The 22,078-nt window shown below is 43.7% G+C and overlaps 1 protein-coding gene across 1 annotated transcript in view; it reads right to left on the bottom strand.

The window, feature by feature from the left end:
• TAFA1 (TAFA chemokine like family member 1) overlaps positions 1-22,078 on the bottom strand; it is a 330,269-nt gene that overhangs the window by 43,798 nt on the left and 264,393 nt on the right. Inside the window, exon 3 of the mRNA XM_083426872.1 lies at positions 17,074-17,214. Coding sequence (XP_083282998.1) covers positions 17,074-17,214 — 141 coding nt within the window. The remainder of the gene's footprint in view (positions 1-17,073; positions 17,215-22,078) is intronic.

The following is a 22,078-nucleotide window of genomic DNA, read 5'->3' as shown; positions in this document are numbered from 1 at the left end:
TCTAGGTAAAGGTAAAGGTACCCCTGCCCGTACGGGCCAGTTGTGACCGACTCTAGGGTTGCGCGCTCATCTCGCTCAAGAGGCTGGGAGCCGGCACCATCCGAAGACACTTCCGGGTCACGTGGCCAGCATGACGAAGCTGCAACTGGCGAGCCAACACCAGCGCCGCACACGGAAACGCCGTTTACCTTCCCGCTATAAAGTGGTCCCTATCTATTTACTTGCACTTAGGGGTGCTTTCGAACTGCTAGCTGGGCAGGAGCTGGGACTGAACGGCGGGAGCTCACCCCGCCGCGGGGATTCAAACCGCCAACCTTACGATCAGCAAGTCCTAGGCACTGAGGTTTTACCCACAGCGCCACCTGCTTCCCAGTTTATTGCTTTTTGAAAAGCCACAATCCCATCTCCACATCTAGGTAGCAACCCACTAAGCACCAGACTTATTTATTTAATTAGTATGTATTCCTCTGAAGATCACGGGATGGTTCACAACATCAAAGTACAAAATGAGAAGAGAAAATACACAATTAAAATAAGAACAAAAATGAACCAATAAACCCTCCCTCCCAAAACACATATAAAAGGGCATCGGATGTCACTCAAAGGCCTGGTTGCAGAGGAACATATTTGCTTGGCACCTAAAGGTTTATAACGAAGGCTTTGAATTGGGCCCAGAAACTAATTGTCAGCCAGCGCAGTCAGGCCAGGATCAGTGTAATATGTTCAAACAGTCTTGTCCCAGTGAGCAGCTTGGCCACCAAATTCTGCAACAGCTGAATTTCTGAACAGATTTTAGAGGCAGCCCTATATTTAACACACTGCAGTAATCTAGCTTAGAGGTCACAACAGAAATTAGCCTATCTCTATCCAGATAGGAGTGCAGCTAGGTCACCAGCCAAAGCTGATGGAAGGCACTCCACACCACCGAGGTCACCTGAGCCTCAAGCAACAGCGAAGGATCCAGAAGTATCCCAAGCTGTGCACCTGCTCCTTCAGAGGGAGTGTAACCTCATCAAGAGCAGGCAACCTCCCATCTATCCAGTCTAGGGAATCGCCCACTAACACTGTCTCAGTCTTATCTGGACTGAGCTTCAGTTTCTTGGCTCTCATCCAGTCCATAATTGAGGAAACGGTTCAGCATCTCCACTGCTACACCTGCAAATGTAAAGAAGAAGTAAAGCGGTGTGTCATCAGCCTATTGCTGACAGTGTACTTCCAAACTCCAGATAATCCCACTCAGAGGTTTCATGTAGATGCCAAACAGTACAGGGGATAACATTTAACCCTGAGGAACCCCACACTGAAGGCGCCACAGGGACGAAAAGCACTCCCCTAGCATTGCATTCTGGTAGGACCAGAACTGCTGCAAAGCAGTGCCACCCACCCTTAACTCCTAACAGGCACTCCAGAAGGATACCATGGTTGGTGGTATTGAAAGCCACTGAGAGATTAAGGAGAATTAACAGCAGCACATTTCCCCTATCTCTCTCCCAACAGAGAGGCTGTCATACAGGGCGACCAAAGCAGTTTCTATGCCCAAACCAGGCCTAGACCCTGATTGAAATAGATCTAGAAAATCAATTTTCCCCATATGAGTGCCTGGATCTGTTCCATTATCACCTTGCTCAAGAAAGGGAGATGGGCAACAGCCCAGTAGTTACTTAGATTTTCTGAATCCACAGAGGGTTTCCTGAGTTGTTGTCTTACCACTACCTCCTTCAAGTAGACAGGGACCACCCACTCTCACAAGGTGGCATTAAGCACCTTCCTGGCCCAGCCAGATGTCCCCTCTCTGTCATTGATCAAACTGCACTGTCATTTGTACTGTCTTAAACTTTCCAGAAGTCAGACAAACAAGACTGGAAGACATATAAAATTCCCTGAAGTACAGAGCACTCCCTATCTTTTATAATTCATGTGCTGAAAATTGCTTCTATCTCCACCAATTTAAAATCTGTGCAATAGTGGGTTGGTGTTTTTGCTTAGTCTGTGGCTTAAACCAAATCCCTTGAGATTGATTTGTTTCCCAAATGTAAAGATAACTACAGTGGCTACGCATGTAAATTACTTGGGGGAAAGTTGAGTGGCTTACAAATTCTCAACAGCTTGGGTGGAATTCTAGTTCCAATTATAGATCTAGCAGGGCTAACCTCTGAAAAGAGAGAGACCTTAAACTGTCCAGGCATCCTACCATCTGACCTGCAAATCCTTCCTTATCTTTAAATGTATGGGGACACGAGGTGGTTGTTCAACGGTGAAGCGAAGGCCCATTGTACTTTCTTGTTATTTCCTCAGCCTCCAAAAAGCATCAACCTGGATGTCTTTAAAAGATGATCAGACAAAATCATGGTGAAAGCTTTCAGTGGCAACAAACCAGGTTCTGTTGTTATTGCTGGAGGCAATATGATTCTGAATACAAGTGGCCAGGAAATGTAGACAGTGTGCTGCTGTGCTTAGGTAGGGTTGCCATATTTTGAAGAGCAAAAAGAGGACATATCTGCAGTTATTCTTCCTGCGGGGTGAGTGGGGAGGAAAGTAACCCTCAGAACTCGAGGGCGATTGACTCGCTGACACCAAGTGGCAGAAAGAGTTAAGGCAAGGCAAATCTTTATCTTTCATTTGCTTGTTTCCTCGACTTCCTCGCACCTCCCTTTTTTGTATTCTAATTCAAATTAACTGGTTCAGCAAATCCTTTCCCTCTTTCTCAATTTTTTGATCTATAATTTATCTTAACACAGTCTTACTTTAAACTTTCCACTTTAGCCCATTAACAATCAGTTTTTGCATAATCCTTAATCACATTTCTGCTAAAACCATATAACTTCATCCCAGTATTCTTCTAACATTCATTAATTTTACAATATTTCTGTAAATATAATTTGAATTTTTTCCAATCTTCTTCCATCGACTCTTCTCCCTGGTCTCGGATTCTGAAATTTGGATGTGTTTTTAAATGTTTTTGTTTTTTCTTGTTGTTTTGTTGTATTGTTTCTTTTTTATTTTTGATGTATTGTGTGTTGAATTTTTGTATTGTTTTTTTACCTTTCTTCTTTTTGTAACTATAAAACATTTAATAAATATTTCTTTAAAAAAAAAGAGCTAATTCAAGGCAGAGAGAACGAGAGAGGGAGGGAAAAAGAGGGAGAGAAGACTTTCACCTTTGGCTAGCTGAGAGGCAAGGAGTAGATGAGGTAGGAGCTCCAGTTTGGGAAGCTACTGGTAGCAGCGGTCATTGTTGTTGATGTTGTTGTTGCTGCTGCTGCTGTTGGTATAATTTCCCCAAGTTTCTGTAGAGGTGAGAGCTTTTGCGCCTCCTCCCATTCAGCTGCTTTCATTTTTTTCCATGCTGGGAATGATACTGAAAAGCAAGAGCAGGGAATCCCAGGTGACCACCCGGGGGTTGCTTTTCTTCTTTCCCGTCAGCTTTCTCTCTCTCCGCTCAGCCCATGCCACCCGTTCTCTCGCTCTTGGGCACTTCTTGAAGAAAAATGCACTTCCAAGTCCCCTCCCACGCTTCCTATGGAAAAACTCGGCTCCCTTTCATGTTTTTCTGTCTCCTGGAGTGAGCGAGGGTCCCTGGATCTCTTCTCCGAGCCAGTCAGGGCGGGGCTGCCTTCCCTCACCCCCTTTCTGTGCCTTTTCTTCCTGAGGTAGCAGCACCAGCAGCAGAGGCCATGGGGTGAATTCACTTGCTTGCTCCTTTTGCAGAGTGTGCCTGTACTGGTACCCTTCTCACACCTGTAGAGCGGGGTTGGCCGCCAGTCCTGGCTCAGCCTCACTTGCATTACTTCTGGTGTTGCTGTTCTTCTGTTCACTCCCTGCAGCTGTGCCTCCTCCTGGACCTGGAGAAACAGCAGCAACAACCAGCGCCACTGCCACTTCCTCCTCTGCAGCCACTCAGGCTACGGCTTTAACATCATTTCCTTCCAACATGGCAAGCACTCAAGGAGGCTGCTGCCACCACCACTGCTATTGGTGCTAGTTCTGCTACCACTGCAGTCAATAATGATAAACTATGATACTATGGTACCAAACAAATAAACCCAGACATTTTGACAAATTTTAAAAATCTGCCCAGATACAAATTTTAACGCTGAAGAAGAGGACGTGTCCAGGAAAAACCGGACATATGGCAACCCTAGTTAGGTCCTGCTTGCAAGCTTCCCATAGACATGTGGTAGGCCACTGCGAGAACAGGATGCTAGATTAGATGGGCCATTGGCCTGATTCTTCAGCCTCTTTTTATGTTCTTAAGACCTTGCACCCAGAGCAGATTGAAGGCTGAGTTCTGGTGAGCCTCCCGGGTCAAATTAAGCTGGAAACCGAGAAATCTTCCAATGGCAAAAATTGGTGCTATGAAATCACGAAGTTGGTAGGAGTCATCTTATCTAATTCCCATAGCTTAAAATCTAGTCTATCCCTTTATTAAAACCTTCCATGGTTGGCAATGCCAGAATTGTTGCTGTATTAAATAATAATTTCCTGTAGATGTCTGGAAGCTCTTGGGGAAATTTGATTGTTATTTTCAGAATGCTTGGGCCCAACATGAAACTATGAAATCCTGTGTATGGTCTTCCATTTTTACCTGTTTTGTTTCACGTAACGTATCAGTAAGCGTAAAAGTATTTACTTGAGGTTACACACCAGGGCTGTGTTTCCTGACACCTCAAGAGCTTGCTGTAATGAGGAGGACAGCAAGGGATGTTCAAAGGGTCTTGGAGCAAAAATACTGCAAGAAATAAGATTAGTGGAAGTTAGGCTTGATTTAGCAAGGGCAGGGACACTGATTCTAAGGGATAACAGATGTTATAGAACAAGATAGTGGGGAGAGCAAGAGGATACAAAGAGCATTGCACATTGCAACAGCATAAACATAAATAGGGCTGCATCAAACTAAATCATTGCATGTGTGAAATGACTTCTGCATGCACAACTGATGTTGCGTGTCGAGGTCCCACATCCCTCTGTCTGCACACCCCACCATCTGCTCTGGGGGTTCCCAGAGTTCTGTTGCTCTCACAGAAGCCATTTTGTGAGTGCAATGATTTAGTTGGGTACACTCCACAGAAAACTATCAGAATGTGTCCCTCAAAATCGATAAAAGCAGTGTTGATTTCAGGAGGGTTGCCAGGAAATTTGGAAGAAACGTTATTCGTACCAAAACTCCAGCAACACCCCTAGTTTCCTAGATATCTGTGCAGCTTCATCTTAAAACTTCATTTCGTATTAGAATATCCCTCTTCTTCTTAACCAACTTTCACAGAGCCTTGATGCTTGCCAGCAATTAGCAGACGACAACTTTCCCTGGTCAATACCAAACCATTTCCTTCACTTCATAATGTGATGCTTTTTTGTCAATATTTGAGGAAAGAGACAGCAATCTTTTTAGGGGAAACAACTGAAGCTGCTTTGTCCTCAGAAAAGCTCCTTCTGACTTGGGACGTGTCTACACTACAACTAATTGTTTCTGTGTTTTTGGGCCTTCACCCATACATGAGGAAATTCAATTGTATGCCTCCAAAATCTACCTCCATGTTTTCTCTCCACACTAGGGGGCAATGCTTCATGGGATACATTCATGCTGTGTGCTGTTGTCGTCCCCTCCTCAAAATCTCACTACAACCAACCAAAGACAACCAGCCACACCCTGGGTCACCCCCAACCTCTCGCCACTAAGGAAATACAATAAGCTAATAGTAAGAGAACCTATACAAGTGACGCTGACACAAAACCCCACACATACACTAAGTAGCAGAATAGAAGCATAACCACCCCACCCCACATGGTGATTCCTCCCTCCTCCTCTTTCCCCATCCTTTTTTCCTAACCTAATGCTGCATGCAACACTAATGTCTCACAACAAATGAAACTGATCTATAGAAAACACAACTTGAAAAAGCGACAATGCACGTATTTTTGTAAACTAAGAAATCTTTCATTAAAATATATTTTATTTCATTTTTTAAAAAATAGTATTTGCCCAATCATTAGAAACCTGAGGTCAGCATTTGTGCAGTATTTGTTTATCTGGGCAGAAACACACACACACTCTCTCTCTCCCTCTCTCTCTCTCACACACACACTCTCTGATACAGCAGATTTGCACAAAACAGCAGTAAAACATTAATTTTAAAAATATGTGTGTGTTGGTCCACGCTGTAGTCAATTAAGTTGTACTCAGAGTAGATCCATTGAAATGAATGACCATGATTAACTTTAAGTATAATGGTTTATAATAGGTCTACTCTGAGTAAACAATAGTTGACTACAACCCCTGAGGTCTTTGGGCATGCATATTTGTTTACCTGCTCAGGCACACACCTTTTATCCCCACCCCCAGCATTTCAGATTTGCCCAAAACTGCAGTATGCTAAGGTTAATGTGTGCTGCTCCAAGACCCACAAGGATTTGGAATCACTCAGATCCCCCCCGACTTTTAATTCCCTACCTCCTGTACCTGCAAAGGCAAGGTTTACTTTAATTTTGAATGCAGCTGTTTTGTATGATATCTCTTCTGATAGAAGAGGCTGATGGAAACAAAATGGAAGTAGGGATATGTGGTGACAAATTGCACTGCCGAAACATCACGAGAACCTGTCCACATAATGAGCTCCAGTGTATCCATGCTCAGGTAACAAGCAATTTTATATTGGATTTACTTCCCCTTTTCCGATTTTCCCTGTATCAGGACAATCCGAGTTTACTGTTGGAAAAATTGCATATTGTCAGTTGGATGAGGAAGGTGTCATGTGGGCAACACCCTCCGAAATCAAGTCACATGCCTCTTCAAATCCACATTAAGCTCCCATGTGGATGAGCTGTTGGACTATAGCTAACATCACCAAATGTAATTATTTATTAAGCTTTCTTTCCTGCCTTTCCCAGGGGTTCCATTTGGATTCGGATATACCCTTGCCTTATTTTATCCTCCTAGGAACAACTCTGTTAGGTGTGCTAGCTTAATAGATAAGTTGCTGAGTTGCCCATGGCCAACTGGGGAGTCATACAACTCAGCATCTAATTTAAATGGAGTCTCCAGCAGCCAGACTAGCTACCCTGATCCCACAATTTCCCAGCCCCAGCCCAAAATACGCACCAGCAACCATTGTATAATATAAGAAAAACCATTCTGCTTCACTGTTGAGAAATTCCTGAATTTAGATTCTCAGTCTTATTACTTCTGGTTCCCTTCATGCTGTCAATGGTTCCTGATCTCCTCCATTCAGCTGCATAAATATATTTTTTAACCAGCTGCAAAATAATCCATGCCGTTTCTCAAAATAAAGTTTGCTTCCAGCCGGGGAATTGTGTATCTTGTGGGATTTGAATAAATTGTGTCACTGTGCCGGGTGATTAAAGAATGAGTAATTTTAAGGAAGTTGGCATCAGTCCTGGTGGGCACCCTGGCATTGGTCCAATTATGCTGGGTGCTGGCACTGGATTGGACAACAGTGAAGCTTAAATGGCAATGTGGAAGTGGTGGCCGAGGATGGAAGCACAGCGCCAAAATGCCCAGAGAAGTGAGTGTTCTCCTACGGAACACTGTGAATTGCCCAGACCCACAGCCATAGTAGTGATGTATGGAAGTGAGAGCTGGACCATAAAGAAGGCTGATCACTGAAGAATTGATGCTTTTGAATTATGGTGCTGGAGGAGACTCTTGAGAGTCCCATGGACTTCAAGAAAATCAAACCTCTCCATTCTTAAGGAAATCAGCCCTGAGTGCTCACTAGAAGGACAGATCGTGAAGCTGAGGCTCCAATACTTTGGCCACCTCATGAGAAGAGAAGACTCCCTGGAAAAGACCCTGATGTTGGGAAAGATGGAGGGAACAAGGAGAAGGGGACGACAGAGGACGAGATGGTTGGACAGTGTTCTCGAAGCTACCAGCATGAGTTTGACCAAACTGCGGGAGGCAGCGGAAGACAGGAGTGCCTGGTGCGCTCTGGTCCATAGGGTCACGAAGAGTCGGACACGACTAAACAACATGCTGAAAGCTTGGGAACAGAGATAGCTTTCATGTATTAGCCAAGTGAAGGGCAGATGAATAAAGAGCAGCAGGCATACATCCAGGACCTGCATGCACACCCTCCAACATTTCTCCAATGAAAATAGGGACGTCCTAGTCAACAACACCAACAATAATAATAATATTATTATTTATTGCCCACTGCTCTGACTGGGTTTCCCTCAGTCACTCTGGGTGGCTTACAACATACATAAAAATATAATAAAACATTAAACTTTTTTTTTTTAAAAAAAACCTTCCCTATATAGGGCTGCCTTCAGATGTCTTCAAGAGGTTGTATAGTTACTTATCGCCTTGGCTCGGGGGTTGCATATGCATTGGACAAATGCCTGACTATAGTGGTAGAGGCTTTTGCGTATGGATCAGAACCAGGGCAACAGATCACATCAAGGATACATGAGAAAAGTCCACAGTTCCATTTTTGGATCTTCACCCAATGCATGGAAGTTGTGGATCAACACCAACTTGGATGCCTTCAAAAGGGGATTAGATGAATTCATGTTTTTGAAATATGTCCTGCACCAAAAATATTAGGGTGGTGAATAATAAACGTAACAAAAAAGTAAAAGGTAACACAAACATAAAATGCTGTACAATACAATTGCAAAACAACATTAGAAGGTATCAACAATATAGATGGAAACGGGCCGTCTTAAAAAGCCTGGGCAAACAGATTTTTGGTTTAGCATTGCAAGGTTGGTGCCAGCAACCCCTCTATGTGTTGCATGTTTCACAAATGTCATACTAGAAAAGGCTATATGATATAATGTACTTTCCATATTTTAATTTTTTAAAAATAAACACATCTAATCGAAAGCAAGGAAACACTAATGACAAAAATGTCAACCATACACCCCACTCCACCTGGATTTACATTCTTGACTTCTGCCAGATGCCCAGAAGGATGAAATTCAGGCCACTTCACTATATTTCTGGCAGAATGGTACCCAAAGTGCTCAGATATTTTCACCTCTCTCCCTACTGTTCTGTTCTCCTCCTTTCATCCAGTCTTCTGAAAAATCGACCCTCATAGCCAGAACAGAACATGTAAATTTTATTATTTTACAAATTTAATCTGAGCCCTAAATATGTGTTTGTGTGTGTACACAGCAAGGCTAGCCCCAGCCAGAGCTAAGGAGCCAGAGCATATATTTATAGCAGATAAGATCTGTTGCTATTATGTACTCCCTTCTGAGATGACTAGCAGTGAATAGGCTTAACAAAGTTAAATCCATTCATTGACATGCTGCGGTTGTTGTACTAGCTTCAGACTTGTGTTACACCTAAATCCCTGTGAGGCCTGGCATGGTTTTGTTCTGCAGAGCTATTAACTAGCCCTTTGGCTCCGATGTGCACTTCCCAAACCCAATCCTTCAACCTTTCCTTCATTACCTTCGATTTCTCTTTGAAAAACTTCCCTGCCACTTGGAATTTCTCCCTGCCAGCCCTTCAGATAGAAAATTTCCAATGGGAAGAACTTCAATGCGCGTTGCAGACAATTTGGTTCATCAGTCACTTATACGACATGTTGCTAGAAGCCTTGTTTTGTGTGGGTTTAAAGCTAGGCTGAAACTGCATGCTCATAGAACAGAGACAGAAATAGGATTCTTTTATATACAGGGAACAGTTCTATCACAGTCCTTGTTATCTCTCCTACAAAGAACAGCACAACTTGTTCCAGTGGGCAAAGAGCTGGGCAACCCAGGGGAAGGCCTGAGGTTAGGGACCGTGACTAAAAGCAACAGGGGGCCGGAACAAGCTTTCGTTGTCCCATGTCTCTTTTTCATGGATCCAAAAGTCACCTGTCTCCAGACATCACTCAAACTTATTCATGCTGACATCTGTACCTACTGACCTTTGAAAGGCATCCAAACTTGCAAACGCCACACACCACATGGACACACATCCTTGTCCCCTGGGGAAACAGTGTGAGGAGCTGCGTGTCTCACTTTCCCTTGGGGGCATCTGCTGCCATGGTCCATGGTTTCAATGATACAGTTTGGAAAATCAGATCTGAAAAGCACATTTTCAAATTCAGCTTCTGCAAGGGCTCGGGGACTTCCAGGCATACCAGATTCCTTTGCCCAGGTGCTTCTCTCCATGTGGCTGCTGGGATGGTGCTAGAGCTGAGCCCCAGGGCTTGTAGGCAACAGCAAGGAAATGGGACGGGCCACTAGGCAAGCGGGGAAGCCAGCCCTACAACTTCTCCCCACTTCCTAGCATCCTTCAAAACCAACCATAAGACACGGGGGTTGGTCCTTTCAGCTCCAGCAACTGCTCTGCACTGTTCCGTGATGGGGTTGTTGTTTTTTTAATTGACAGTTGCCCACCTGGTGGCCATGGGGACCAAGGAAGGTGTTCACTCACACCGTGGTACCCATAGGACTAGGTGGATGATCCCTGACACATTGAAGTCAGCCATCTTTTTGTCCATACAATGTCCTTGAAAAGCTACTGGGGACATTGTATAGGGGAATACGATGGCTGCCGTCATAGGTACATCATAAGACAGAGATCTTTTTCTCCATTCAACTCCCCAGGAAGAAATTCTTATGTATTGTTATGCTTTGTAAGAGCATTTTAAAACACTTGTTAAAAAAAACTGTGCTACCCTGTGATAGGTTTAAACTGCTGAGACCTGTGTCCTACCATTCAGAAAAGCGTTAAATTTTCATTCTCGCTGAGGTATTTTGTTTGAGATTTTATACAGATCAAATTCCTTAAGCACCCCTACCTTAAATGAAATCACAGTAGAATATCTTAATATAGTAGCACTTAGCCCAGAGTTTCACAGATCAGTTAATCCAAATTTGTGAAAACCTTACCAGTTCTAAGGATTTCAGTTGTTTTGAACTGTAAATCTTTTGGGAACATCCCTCCCAACTGTTTAAATTGTGGATGTGTTTGTTGATCTTAGCTCCTAAAACAAACAAAGAAACAAACAAATGGTACTGGACTAAGTTGGAGGTCTCTTAAATGAGGGGAATGCCCCTCCCCCCCCAAAAAAAAACCACACTGGGGAGGTATGTCTTGGCAGATATATATCGTATCAGATATTTCTGAACAAATTGAAATCTCCAGATTGTATCTGTAGGCAGAAAAACTCACTTTTTTCTTCTGTACTGTAGAGCATCGTCTGGTGCGTCTCTCTGTCTGAGTGTGCTAAATGGACCTCAGTGGGGAATGTTGCTCTTGTCTCCGCCTTCCTGCCCCCCTCTTTACAAATGAAGCCATCTGAATTCACAAAATCGAAAAAAATATGAACCTCCTGCTCAGTTTCCATTGGCGCTGCAGAAGGACAGGGCTATAGATTTTCCCAGGAGTGAAAAACAATTCACCCAGTCCGCTCGTTATTCATACAGACAGTGCATTAATAATATGGGACCCTGAGATCTCTCCTTATCTAGGCCGGAGCACAGCTAGAGGGATGAGGAGCTGACTCTTTGGATTTAAAATAACATTTTTTCCCCTCTTTCTGTGGAAATAAGAATTGATTGAAAGTACTTTTAAGGAGTTTAGAGAGAGAGGGGAAAAAAAAACCCGTTCTTTGATACCATCTAAAGTACATATTAGATAAATAGAAAACTATTGGCTTTTTGACTGTGAACAATTTTCACTTGATTCAAGTGCTGATATAGAAGAGCTTCTGAGCGCAATACAAAGTATTTACTAAGGACCTCCTCAAAGCCCACTGGAGCCGATGCGCACATTCCCATTAACTTCAACGGGCTTTGAATCAGCTGCCTAAGTATAAAAATTCCTCACCATCCAAAGCTTGTCAGGAAAAATTAGGCCCAGTTGTTTCATCTGCGTGTGGGGGAAAAATAATAATCTTTCTCATATGTGAGTTAGAAAGCAAACAAATTAAAAGCAACAACAAAATACTGTCTCCTTAAGGAGCAGGTATACATTGCCAGAAACGGCATTAGCCATTTTATCACCTGAGGAGAAAGGGCAAAATCACACCCCTAGCCTGTCATTCAAATCTGCTTCATCCATTCACCATCTTCTAGTATAGTGGGGCCAGCCCTACCATTAGGGAGAATGAGGTGGCTGCCTCAGTCAGGCAGCTGACCTTGGGTGCCATGTATTATTGCTGTTGTTTGTTTGTTTATCCAGGTTGGGGAAGAATACTTGTGGGGATTTTCTGTATCAGATGCCAAAATAACTTGTTTGGCCTTGGGTACTATGCACCTTGTCAGGACCAATAAAGCGAGATGAGCGCCGCAACCCCAGAGTCGGTCATGACTGGACCTAATGGTCAGGGGTCCCTTTACTTTTGCCTTACTACGCACCTTCTCTGTGGGAGGGCACTGTTTGTTGCTCTGCCTCAGGTAGCAACGTGTCTTGAGCTATGTCTACCCAGCAACCATCGCATCACAATTCCTTCATGGAGCTTTTTACATGCCTCACAGTGGACCACCTGGATATAGGTAAGTTTCAGGTGTCTAATTCCTGAAAATTGAGTAATGGTATACTCACATAGGGGACGCGGGTGGCGCTGTGGGTAAAAGCCTCAGCACCTAGGGCTTGCCGATCGAAAGGTCGGCGGTTCGAATCCCCGCGGCGGGGTGCGCTCCCGTTGCTCGGTCCCAGCGCCTGCCAACCTTGGAGTTCGAAAGCACTCCCGGGGGCAAGTAGATAAATAGGGACCGCTTACTAGCGGGAAGGTAAACGGCGTTCCGTGTGCGGCTCTGGCTCGCCAGAGCAGCGATGTCACGCTGGCTACGTGACCCGGAAGTGTCTTCGGACAGCGCTGGCCCACGGCCTCTTGAGTGAGATGGGCGCACAACCCTAGAGTCTGTCAAGACTGGCCCGTACGGGCAGGGGTACCTTTTTATACTCACATAGAAGGGGCTGGAAATCCCAGTTTTCTCTGCCTGCTATCTGATGTAGTGCTTAAACCATCAGTCAATCCAGTCTTGACTCTTACTCCAACTGAGAGTCACTTTGGAGAGTTAAGGGACAAAAACTGGTACAGTCATACCTTGGTTTTCAAACACCTTAGTTCTTGAACATTTTGAATCTCCAAACGCCTCAAACCCGGAAGTGAGTGTTCCAGTTTGTGAATTATTTTTGGAAGCCGAATGTCCTGCAGCCAATCAGAAGCCGCGCTTTGGTTTCCGAACGTTTTGGAAGCCGAATAGACTTCCGGAATGGATTCCGTTTGACTTCCAAGGTATGACTGTATTTCAGATAACTACATCACACCATTTGGGAATCTTTACCCAATGCCTATCACATTTTAAAAAGAGAGACACGGTGTAAAATACCAGCATGATCAAGCGAGGGGAAAGTAGGCACCGTGGAGCAGATTTCAATCTTACTATAATTTGTAAGATATTTATGCTTGTATCCAATCATATCCATGTGCAAATGGAGTGGATTTCTGTTCATACAATGGGTTTCCCTTTCTCTTGCCCCCCGAAGCCTGCCCGTGCCCCAGATCTGAAGGGATACAATGGGTGCATGAGGGAGGAGAGGGTGGAGAACTCCTAGTGTGCAAAGTTGGATTTCACCCTTAGAGCCACAAAGGAAGCAAATTCTCCCTTCAATGAAATACGTATCCAACTCACTGTTGCAGTATCTGAAGGGCTCACCAAAGGAGCCTGATGATCACATGTATATGCTTCTTTATAAATTACTTTTTATACACATTTTTTTAAAAAAAATGAAAAAGAGGCTGGATTCTGGAAAAATGAGAAAGTCAGAAAAAAAAATTGGTAAGCATTGCATGAGTTTCCTAACATATGGTTGCCAGGTGTCCTCTTTTTCCAGGACACGCCCTCTTTTTCTGTCGGGGGATTTTTTTTTAAATTGCCAAAATGTCTCTGGCTATACTTTCTCTGGATATACTTTCTGGATGAGACATAGCCATAGCTGGTGGTTGAAGACTTTATTTCCTCTTTTCCTGGCCCCCTCAAGAATCTATCACTGCTTCTATAGGCTACATATAGTAGGGGTACAGTGGTACCTCAGGTTAAGTACTTAATTTGTTCCGGAGGCCCATTCTTAACCTGAAAATGTTCTTAACCTGAAGCACCACTTTAGCTAATGGGGCCTCCTACTGCCGCTGCGCCGCCGGAGCACGATTTCTGTTCTCATCCTGAAGCAAAGTTCTTAACCCGAGGTAATATTTCTGGGTTAGCAGAGTCTGTAACCTGAAGCGTATGTAACGTGAAGCGTATGTAACCCGAGGTACCACTGTATTTAAAATGAGAGTCGTCATAGCGTCCTCTTTTTTGCTCTTCAAAATATGGCAACCCTACCTAACAAAACCACCCCTGCCCTTGTGTTAGCCAAGTATTCACACTATGTTCATTTCAAAGTCAGGCTGCTGAACTGGTTTGCTGCTGACTTTCAAAAAACATTAATTAAATCTCGTCCACTGTAGCCACTTGAATTATTAATGCATCAACACAAATGAGACAAGAGGTGGCACAATGGGATAATTCTGAAATTTAAAATGTAATCCTGCATTGCCTGTGCACACATTACTCAACCCTTTGGCAGCTCCTCTGGAAATTTAGCTGCTGTGCTTACTTCTGAATAGTTACAAGCCATTCTTTTACCAGTGACTAGGGGAACAACTCCCAAGAGAGAATGCATTTCTATGCAACAGACTTCTAGCTTATCATGGAACATAAGGTAAATTTCCTAGCGGAGAAATAATTCACCCCCCGAGAAAACACCAATGAAAATACATCCATTGGAAAATACATCCACAGTTGTGTGGGGCTTCAGTGTGCATTCAGGAGCTTCCTTGATCACTCATCTAAATCAAGGAATACGCTATACACAGCATGGGGAATTTCTGTGATATGTGGATCTTTCCTTGACTCACAGAAGAGAACATCTATGCACTTACTGAAGTCTCCAAATGATGGGTGTATGCATGAGTCCCCAGGGTCATTACACATTCATTCACATAAGAAAAGCTTAATAATGGAACCACAGAGGGAATAAAAATGTGATACTTTCAGCACAGATGTTATAGATCCATACTGGTAAGTGAAGTACAGTGGTACCTTGATTTACGAACTTAATCCGTTCCGGAAGTCCGTTCTTAAACCAAAGCATTCTTAAACTAAGGTGTTCTTTCCCATAGCAGCGGGGGACTCAATTTACACTCAGCAGAAAGCGGAAAATGTTCTGCTTCCCAGGCAAAGTTCACAAACCAAAACACCTACTTCTGGGTTTGCAGCGTTCTTAATCCAAGTTGTTCATAAACTAAGCTGTTCTTAAACCAAGGTACCACTGTATATTAAGAGAGAGAAATGTTTATTTTTCAAACAAACAAACCACACAGATGTTACACAAAAACAGAACCCAAACCAAGACGGAATCTACCAGTCCGACTGATCTTGGCAATTCACTATTTGAGGTTGAAATCCTAATTCTAGGATCAATAGGATTTACTTCTGAGTAGATATGGTTAGGGTTGTGTGGTCTTTCATCAATCAATTATTAAAACTTTGAGTGATCATGGCTGATGATGATGTTGTAAACCATATGGCCACCTTAAGGCAACAATCTTATATTGTTCATTGACTATAAGGACAGGTCCACGAATCCAGTGCACACAGTCCTATACTTCATACTGTAGTGGTATACTTGTAAGTTGTATACTCACACAGAACGTATGTGTGTGCTTCTGTTGAGTAGGAGTCTGTGTAATCAGCACTGAGTGGTAGCAATAACTATGCCAAGTTAAAGTGGGTTGCAAATGGCCACAATTTTTTCACTGGCTACAGCTTCTAGAGTTTGATATTGCATAGGGCTAGAATTGAGTCACTAGACAGCCTGGCTGCTGGCGAATACTGCTGTCCAAGCCCAAATGCTAGGATAACATTGCTGGGAATGTCAGCGATCTTGGGCCCACCATGGCACAAACTGCTACTGCACAACCATCCTGAAACATGAGTGCAAGTGCCCCCAAAATGACAGCCCAAGATCCCTCCTAGGGATCCCTCCAGTGAGGAGCAGGATCCATTTACCTATGGATCCAGTCCAATCCCTCTGGTGCTGGCAATGAGAAGTTCTGAAGGGAATATAGAGTGATGCACTTAAACAACCATAAAACCATGTTGCTTTGAGAAAGCCAGAAACGTTGAATCACTGAACCTAATGGTGAATGTGTATAAAATTCTGTCCTGGCCTGATAGGCTATGGAAGGGTGGGAATTCTGACAACCACAGTGTCAAAGCCAAGCCTCCTATTTATGTTCTAGGCATGGACCAGTAGGAGAACAGTCCACCTCAGGTCCATTCCAAAGCCACCCTCCCAGAAGATACCCTGCACAGTGCAGGTGGCAGGAAGCTGTCCCAGTAAGCTGCTGAAAGCAAACCAATATAGATTCCACTCATTCTTTTGCCCCCTCCCACCATTGCTTCGTTAGCATTCATTTTTGGAGGATCCTGAAGTAAAAATTGCTTCTGCGATGTGCTTTTAAGAAATAAAAATCAGCAACGGAAGAGGGCACAGTTTGTAAGTTCAGCAAATTGAGAATAACTGAGCCATCAAAACTTCGTTTTTGTAGATGCTCACGGTAGCTGCAGAGGTCAGCGAAGTCAGGAAGGATGACCAGGTCTGATGTTGTCATGTGTTAGCAGTGAGGCCAGCTCAGGATCCAACATGTCCTGGACCACCTCAACTCCTTCCCACTCACAGAACACCCCATTTCAGGGATTTGCCTTGGCTTCTATCAGTAGTGATCCCCTCCACACCACAGCGGGAAGGATTTTAATCGCTCTGTTAGTGTAATTTCATAAAATTTGGAACTCAAACAGCCATCTAGCCCAACCCCCTCCAATGCAGGAATATTGCTACTTGCCACATTTGTTATCAATACGGAATATTATTACGATCCTTTCAGCTTGCTTTTTAAACAAAATTCTTCCAACTATAGGCCATGCTGGTGACTGTATGCAACGGCAGCTCTATGTTAAGACTTCTGACTTTCCAAATATTTTACACATCTCCTTGGGTAAGCAAGGTTGCATCGTAAAAGTTTGCACGTATTCATAATGCCATACGCTACTTGCCATCAACACACGACGGTCTGTTCCGCGTCGTCCCGGCCACTTTCCCAGGTAGACAGGAGCATTTTACTGTTTGTGATCTCTCTTCAATCCGATTCTTATTACAACATCTGTGTGCTGCTATAACTTCACACGTCCCTCCTTCTGGCAAGAAAGAGAGAAGATGGACACCATGGTTAGGATGGAATGCTCTGGATAGGTAAAACGAAAAGAAAAGAAAACCCAAACACCTGAGCGTGATACTCTCTGTCAGTCTTCACCCATCTGGTTCCCTCCAGATGTTTTGGCCCACAATTCCCTTCAGCTCCAGCCAGAAACATCTGGAGGACACCTGGTTGATGAAGGATGTCTTGGTAGGGAATAAAAGCCAGAATTTAAAAATGTTATCTGGCTCTACCTCAACGCAAGCATCTCATGACACATATTTCTCCAGAGCTCTAGATCCAAGAAGAGATGCAGAGCAGGTGAGAAAGGACACTGCCACCTCCAAGTTCTTACTGCTGCCCATTGCAGTGTCATAATGCATATAATAGTGACTTGTGCCATTGCTAGTGAACTATGAGCTGAGCAGCCAACTTCCCAGCAAGCTCACACTTCTCGCTTAAGGTTAGATCAGGCCTCCTGACCCTACTGGTTTCAAACACCAATAGCACAATGTGTTGATATGCAAGGCTTATTTTGCAAACTTAGGAAGTTTTTGATCTCACACTTGTATGTGAAATAGAGGGAAGTTAGGCAGGGCACAGGGTTCATGCACCATCCATAAATTCTGCGTGACCCAAGTTCAAAATGCATTAAGCGCATAATTGCTGGGTGATTAGAAGTCCAAATATGCTCAGTTGCAAGTATCTGTTTGCATCGTTGGTTTGCAGCACTTGAAAAAAAGACAAATCTGCAACACGTACAAAATGACCTATGTACAAAATGACCACTTAAATTGCAAACAAAATGAATTTGTCATTTAAGTTCTGAAAAAGAAATTGGATTCATTTACACACTGCTTTTTTTCTGGGGGTACGCATACCCCTAAACATATTTTTTTATATAGAAAAAAAGGACTGCCTTTATGTAATTAATTAAAATGTAGTATCTTCCCAGGGCACCTTAAAAAATAAAGCTGCATCAAATAAAAAGCAATATATATAATCACAACAGCTACAGTACAATTGTCTTTTGAGGCTGCAAGGGAGGAATCACTCTGTCGCTCAGGTCCTATTTGCAGGCTTCCCATAGGCATCTGACTGGCCACTGTGAGAACAGTGTGTTGGACAAAGTGGGTCACTGGCCTGATCCAGAAGGACTCATGTTCTTATGCCAAATTCTGCCATTTCATTTCAATATACCGACCGCAAATGGTTGTTGCAATTTAAGAATACAGTGGTACCTCTGGTTACGAACTTAATTCGTTCCGGAGGTCCGTTCTTAAGCTGAAACCGTTCTTATCCTGAGGCGTGCTTTTGCTAATGCTGGGGCAAAGTTCACAACCAGGAGCAGCTACTTCCAGGTTAGCAGAGCGTTCATAACCAGAAGTGTTTGTAACCAGAGGTACCACTGTAAAGAAAAGAAGCCACCACCTTCTCACTAAAAGAAATCTTCAGCAAAAATGTTTTCAGAGCCTGCCTAAATGATATCAGTGACTTTTGTTTTTGTGTATTTATAAGTAGCTTTTTATTTATTTTTTGGTCTTTCTCCCTCTGTGTGTTTATATTTCAAAATTAAAAAGTTTTGAGGCCGGTCTTAGGATTTTTTTTTGGAGGGTGGAGGCTTAGAAATGTATTCTAAGCTCAAGTTAGGGAACGTTCAGCTGGGAAATAAGAAGAAGAAGAGTTTGGATTTGATATCCCGCTTTATCACTACCCGAAGGAATCTGAAAATGGCTAACATTCTCCTTTCCCTTCCTCCCCCACAACAAACACTCTGTGAGGTGAGTGAGGCTGAGAGACTTCAGAGAAGTGTGACTAGCCCAAGGTCACCCAGCAGCTGCATGTGGAGGAGCGGAGACACGAACCCGGTTCCCCAGATTACAAGTCTATCGCTCTTAACCACTACACCACACTGGCTCTCACTAACCTTCTCAGAATCAAGAAGCTGACAACTACTCTTCCCAGACTCTAGGGGCACTAGAACTCCTCATTTCTCACATCTTTTAGAGCTAGAGCCTCTGTCATCGCACATCGTTCTGAATGCAAATCTAGAAGCATTTTCTAGATAAAAACTGATTATTAATATTTCTCTCAGTCCTGTACTGCAGTAAATACGCCGCAATGTGTTTGGAAGCTTTGTTTTGGTGGGGAAAGTGCTGTTGGTGCTCAGGTCTTGCGTTTAGGCTTCCATTGGACATCTGGTTGGTCAGTGTGAGATGCTGGAGTAGAAGGGCCAGTGGTCTGATGCAGCCTGCTCCTCTTGTATTCTTAAGATGACTGTGCCCTCAATTAAAAGCATCTCAGTCCAAATTCCAAGAGTCACGGATCTCTTCCTGTTCCCTTCTTGCTATGAGAGACCTGAACGGAATAACAGGGCATAACAGTGATGGCCTTTTGTCTAGCTCACTGCATTTTTGCCTCAGAAAAGAGCTGCGTCAGGGCCGAGTAAATATGTTTCTGCACCATACAGGAAACGGCTCCTCTTGATGAGAGGAATTAAATATTAACAATGGGGTCCATTGTGCCTTCTTCAGCTTGCAAGCTCATCAATACTGAGCCCCAAGAGTACATGACCTAAGGTCTTTTACCTTAACAGACATTAACCAGCTTTGATTGACTCATCCCTGAAAGCCGAAGGTTTGAATATTTAAAATTGCATAAAGCTTTCCCACACATTAAGGGGTCATTCTTAGCTGGGAGTCTCCGTGTGTGACATTTAAAATGGCTGGATTGGCTTCAGGTACTTTTTCAAAGACTACTTTGTCAACAGAATATTGCATCAAAACGAGGTGTGCAGGGGACCAGTTTGATTATTGCGACATGAATGGCTTTGGGGAGATACTCCCTAACAGATACTCTTTGCCTGATTGATTGAAATGTATGCTTTGCAGCCTTCTCTCTGCCACTGCCTTGAACTAGGATAGCCTCTAGAATCCTCTCTGGTGCAAGTCCAGTTTAGAAATGAAGAACCGCCCCAGAAATTACCCACCACTCACAAAGCAGATGGAGAAGACACACAAGTCTCCTCATGGTCTTCTCCCCTATGGTGAGATGGATAATATTTCTATGCAAATTATAGTAATTTAAATTTCAAATTTTGCATCTGCACATATAAATCAGCACCTGAATTTTTTTTTTTAAAAAAACTCTGTCCCTGCTTTGTCTTCTTTTCCACATTTCTGGCTAACCCCAAATTGGCCACAGTGAGTGTTTTTTATTATTATTGCACCTTTCATTCAAAGAAGGAAACTGCATCACCAGACTCTAATCTGGCTCTGCTGTCCATCACACCTCCAAGGAGCTCAAGGTAGTGTGCATAATTCTCCTCCCCCCCCCCATTTTACCCCCATGACAACCCTGTGAAGTAGTTTAGGCTGAGAGTGAGTGACTGGCCCAAGGTCACCCAGGGAGCTTCATGGCTGAATGGGGATTTGAACTCTGGTCTCCCAGGTCCTGGTCTGACACTCTAACCACTACACCACACAAGCTCATTTGACATTTAGATACTTCTCAGAGGGTCTGGTTCATTGTGAAATGTAAAGGGACCCCTGACCTAGGTGCAGTCGTGGCCGACTCTGGGGTTGCAGCGCTCATCTCGCTTATTGGCCGAGGGAGCCGGTGTACAGCTTCCGCGTCATGTGGCCAGCATGTCTAAGCTGCTTCTGGCAAACCAGAGCAGCGCACGGAAATGCCATTTACCCTCCCGCCAGAGTGGTACCTATTTATCTACTTGCACTTTGATGTGCTTTCAAACTGCTAGGTTGGCAGGAGCAGGGACCGCGCAACGGGAGCTCACCCCATCACAGGGATTTGAACCGCCGACCTTCTGATCAGCAAGTCCTAGGCTCTATGGTTTAACCCACAGCGCCACCCTCGTCCCTAGTTCATTGAGTGGCATATAAATGCTATGTGTGCTATCATGTGCACGTTTATAGCTGTGATCACTTTGGAAATGAGATGCCAACCCAGTATGGGGTCTAAAGAAGAAAAAAGTTGTTGGAATCATGCTGAATGCCTGTGTTGAGGTATGGGGTTGCTTAGCTATGTACCTATGTTGCTTAGGTATGTTTAAATATTCTTTCATTTCATTTTTAATGCCTCCGGTCCCATAAGCATTTGTTTGCAACAGTGACGGAATGCAAAGCCTCTTGTAAAAGAATAGCGGCACTGACACAGATGAAGGGGCAAAATAAAGATTTTATAAATGTACATTCATGTTTATAGACTTTTAAAAAATGGATTATTGACTCGACTCTGTAGCACTTTCCAAAGAGTCATTATAGTATCTGTCATAAATGCATATTTAGGGACTTGTAGAAAAATGTGCATTTATTGACCTCATAGGTTGTAACCACACTAAAAGTTTAAATCATTGTCGCGAATGACAGGGAAGGCGCCTCTGAGCATTTTATGGTCTACTGAGCCATTTCAGCTTCTGGCTGTGTTTTGTAAGTAAGTTGGAGACAGTCTATTGACTTTGGTCGCTTGGGTGGCAGGGGGCAAGGGGGGGGCACAGTTTGGCCCTTACAGAAGATTCATCAGAAACATGTTGAAAAGTATAATGACTTTTCATAGAAACTTGGCTATTCATTACATTGTACCCCTGGGGACTGGGGATCTTCCCTCTATCTCACACACTGCACAGAAACTAACAAAATGGTGTGTGTGATTGGAAAGGGGACATTAGAACTGACACACCAGGTCAGGCTGAAAGACCATCTAGTCTGGCATTCTGGGTAGAATCCAATTGGTGCCTGTTAGAATTTCTGCTCCATGATTGGAGTCATGGGATTGTTGTCATTCACATGACGGTATATGTTTTGACTCCACAGAGTGGGAAGTGACGGAGACAGGATGTTTGTGTT

Source organism: Podarcis tiliguerta, assembly GCF_965153285.1.
Source record: "Podarcis tiliguerta genome assembly, chromosome: 2".
In the NCBI taxonomy this organism is placed as follows: Eukaryota; Metazoa; Chordata; class Lepidosauria; order Squamata; family Lacertidae; genus Podarcis; species Podarcis tiliguerta.
Note: the sequence above shows the minus strand (reverse complement) of the source record. Positions and strands in the feature narration are given on the sequence as shown.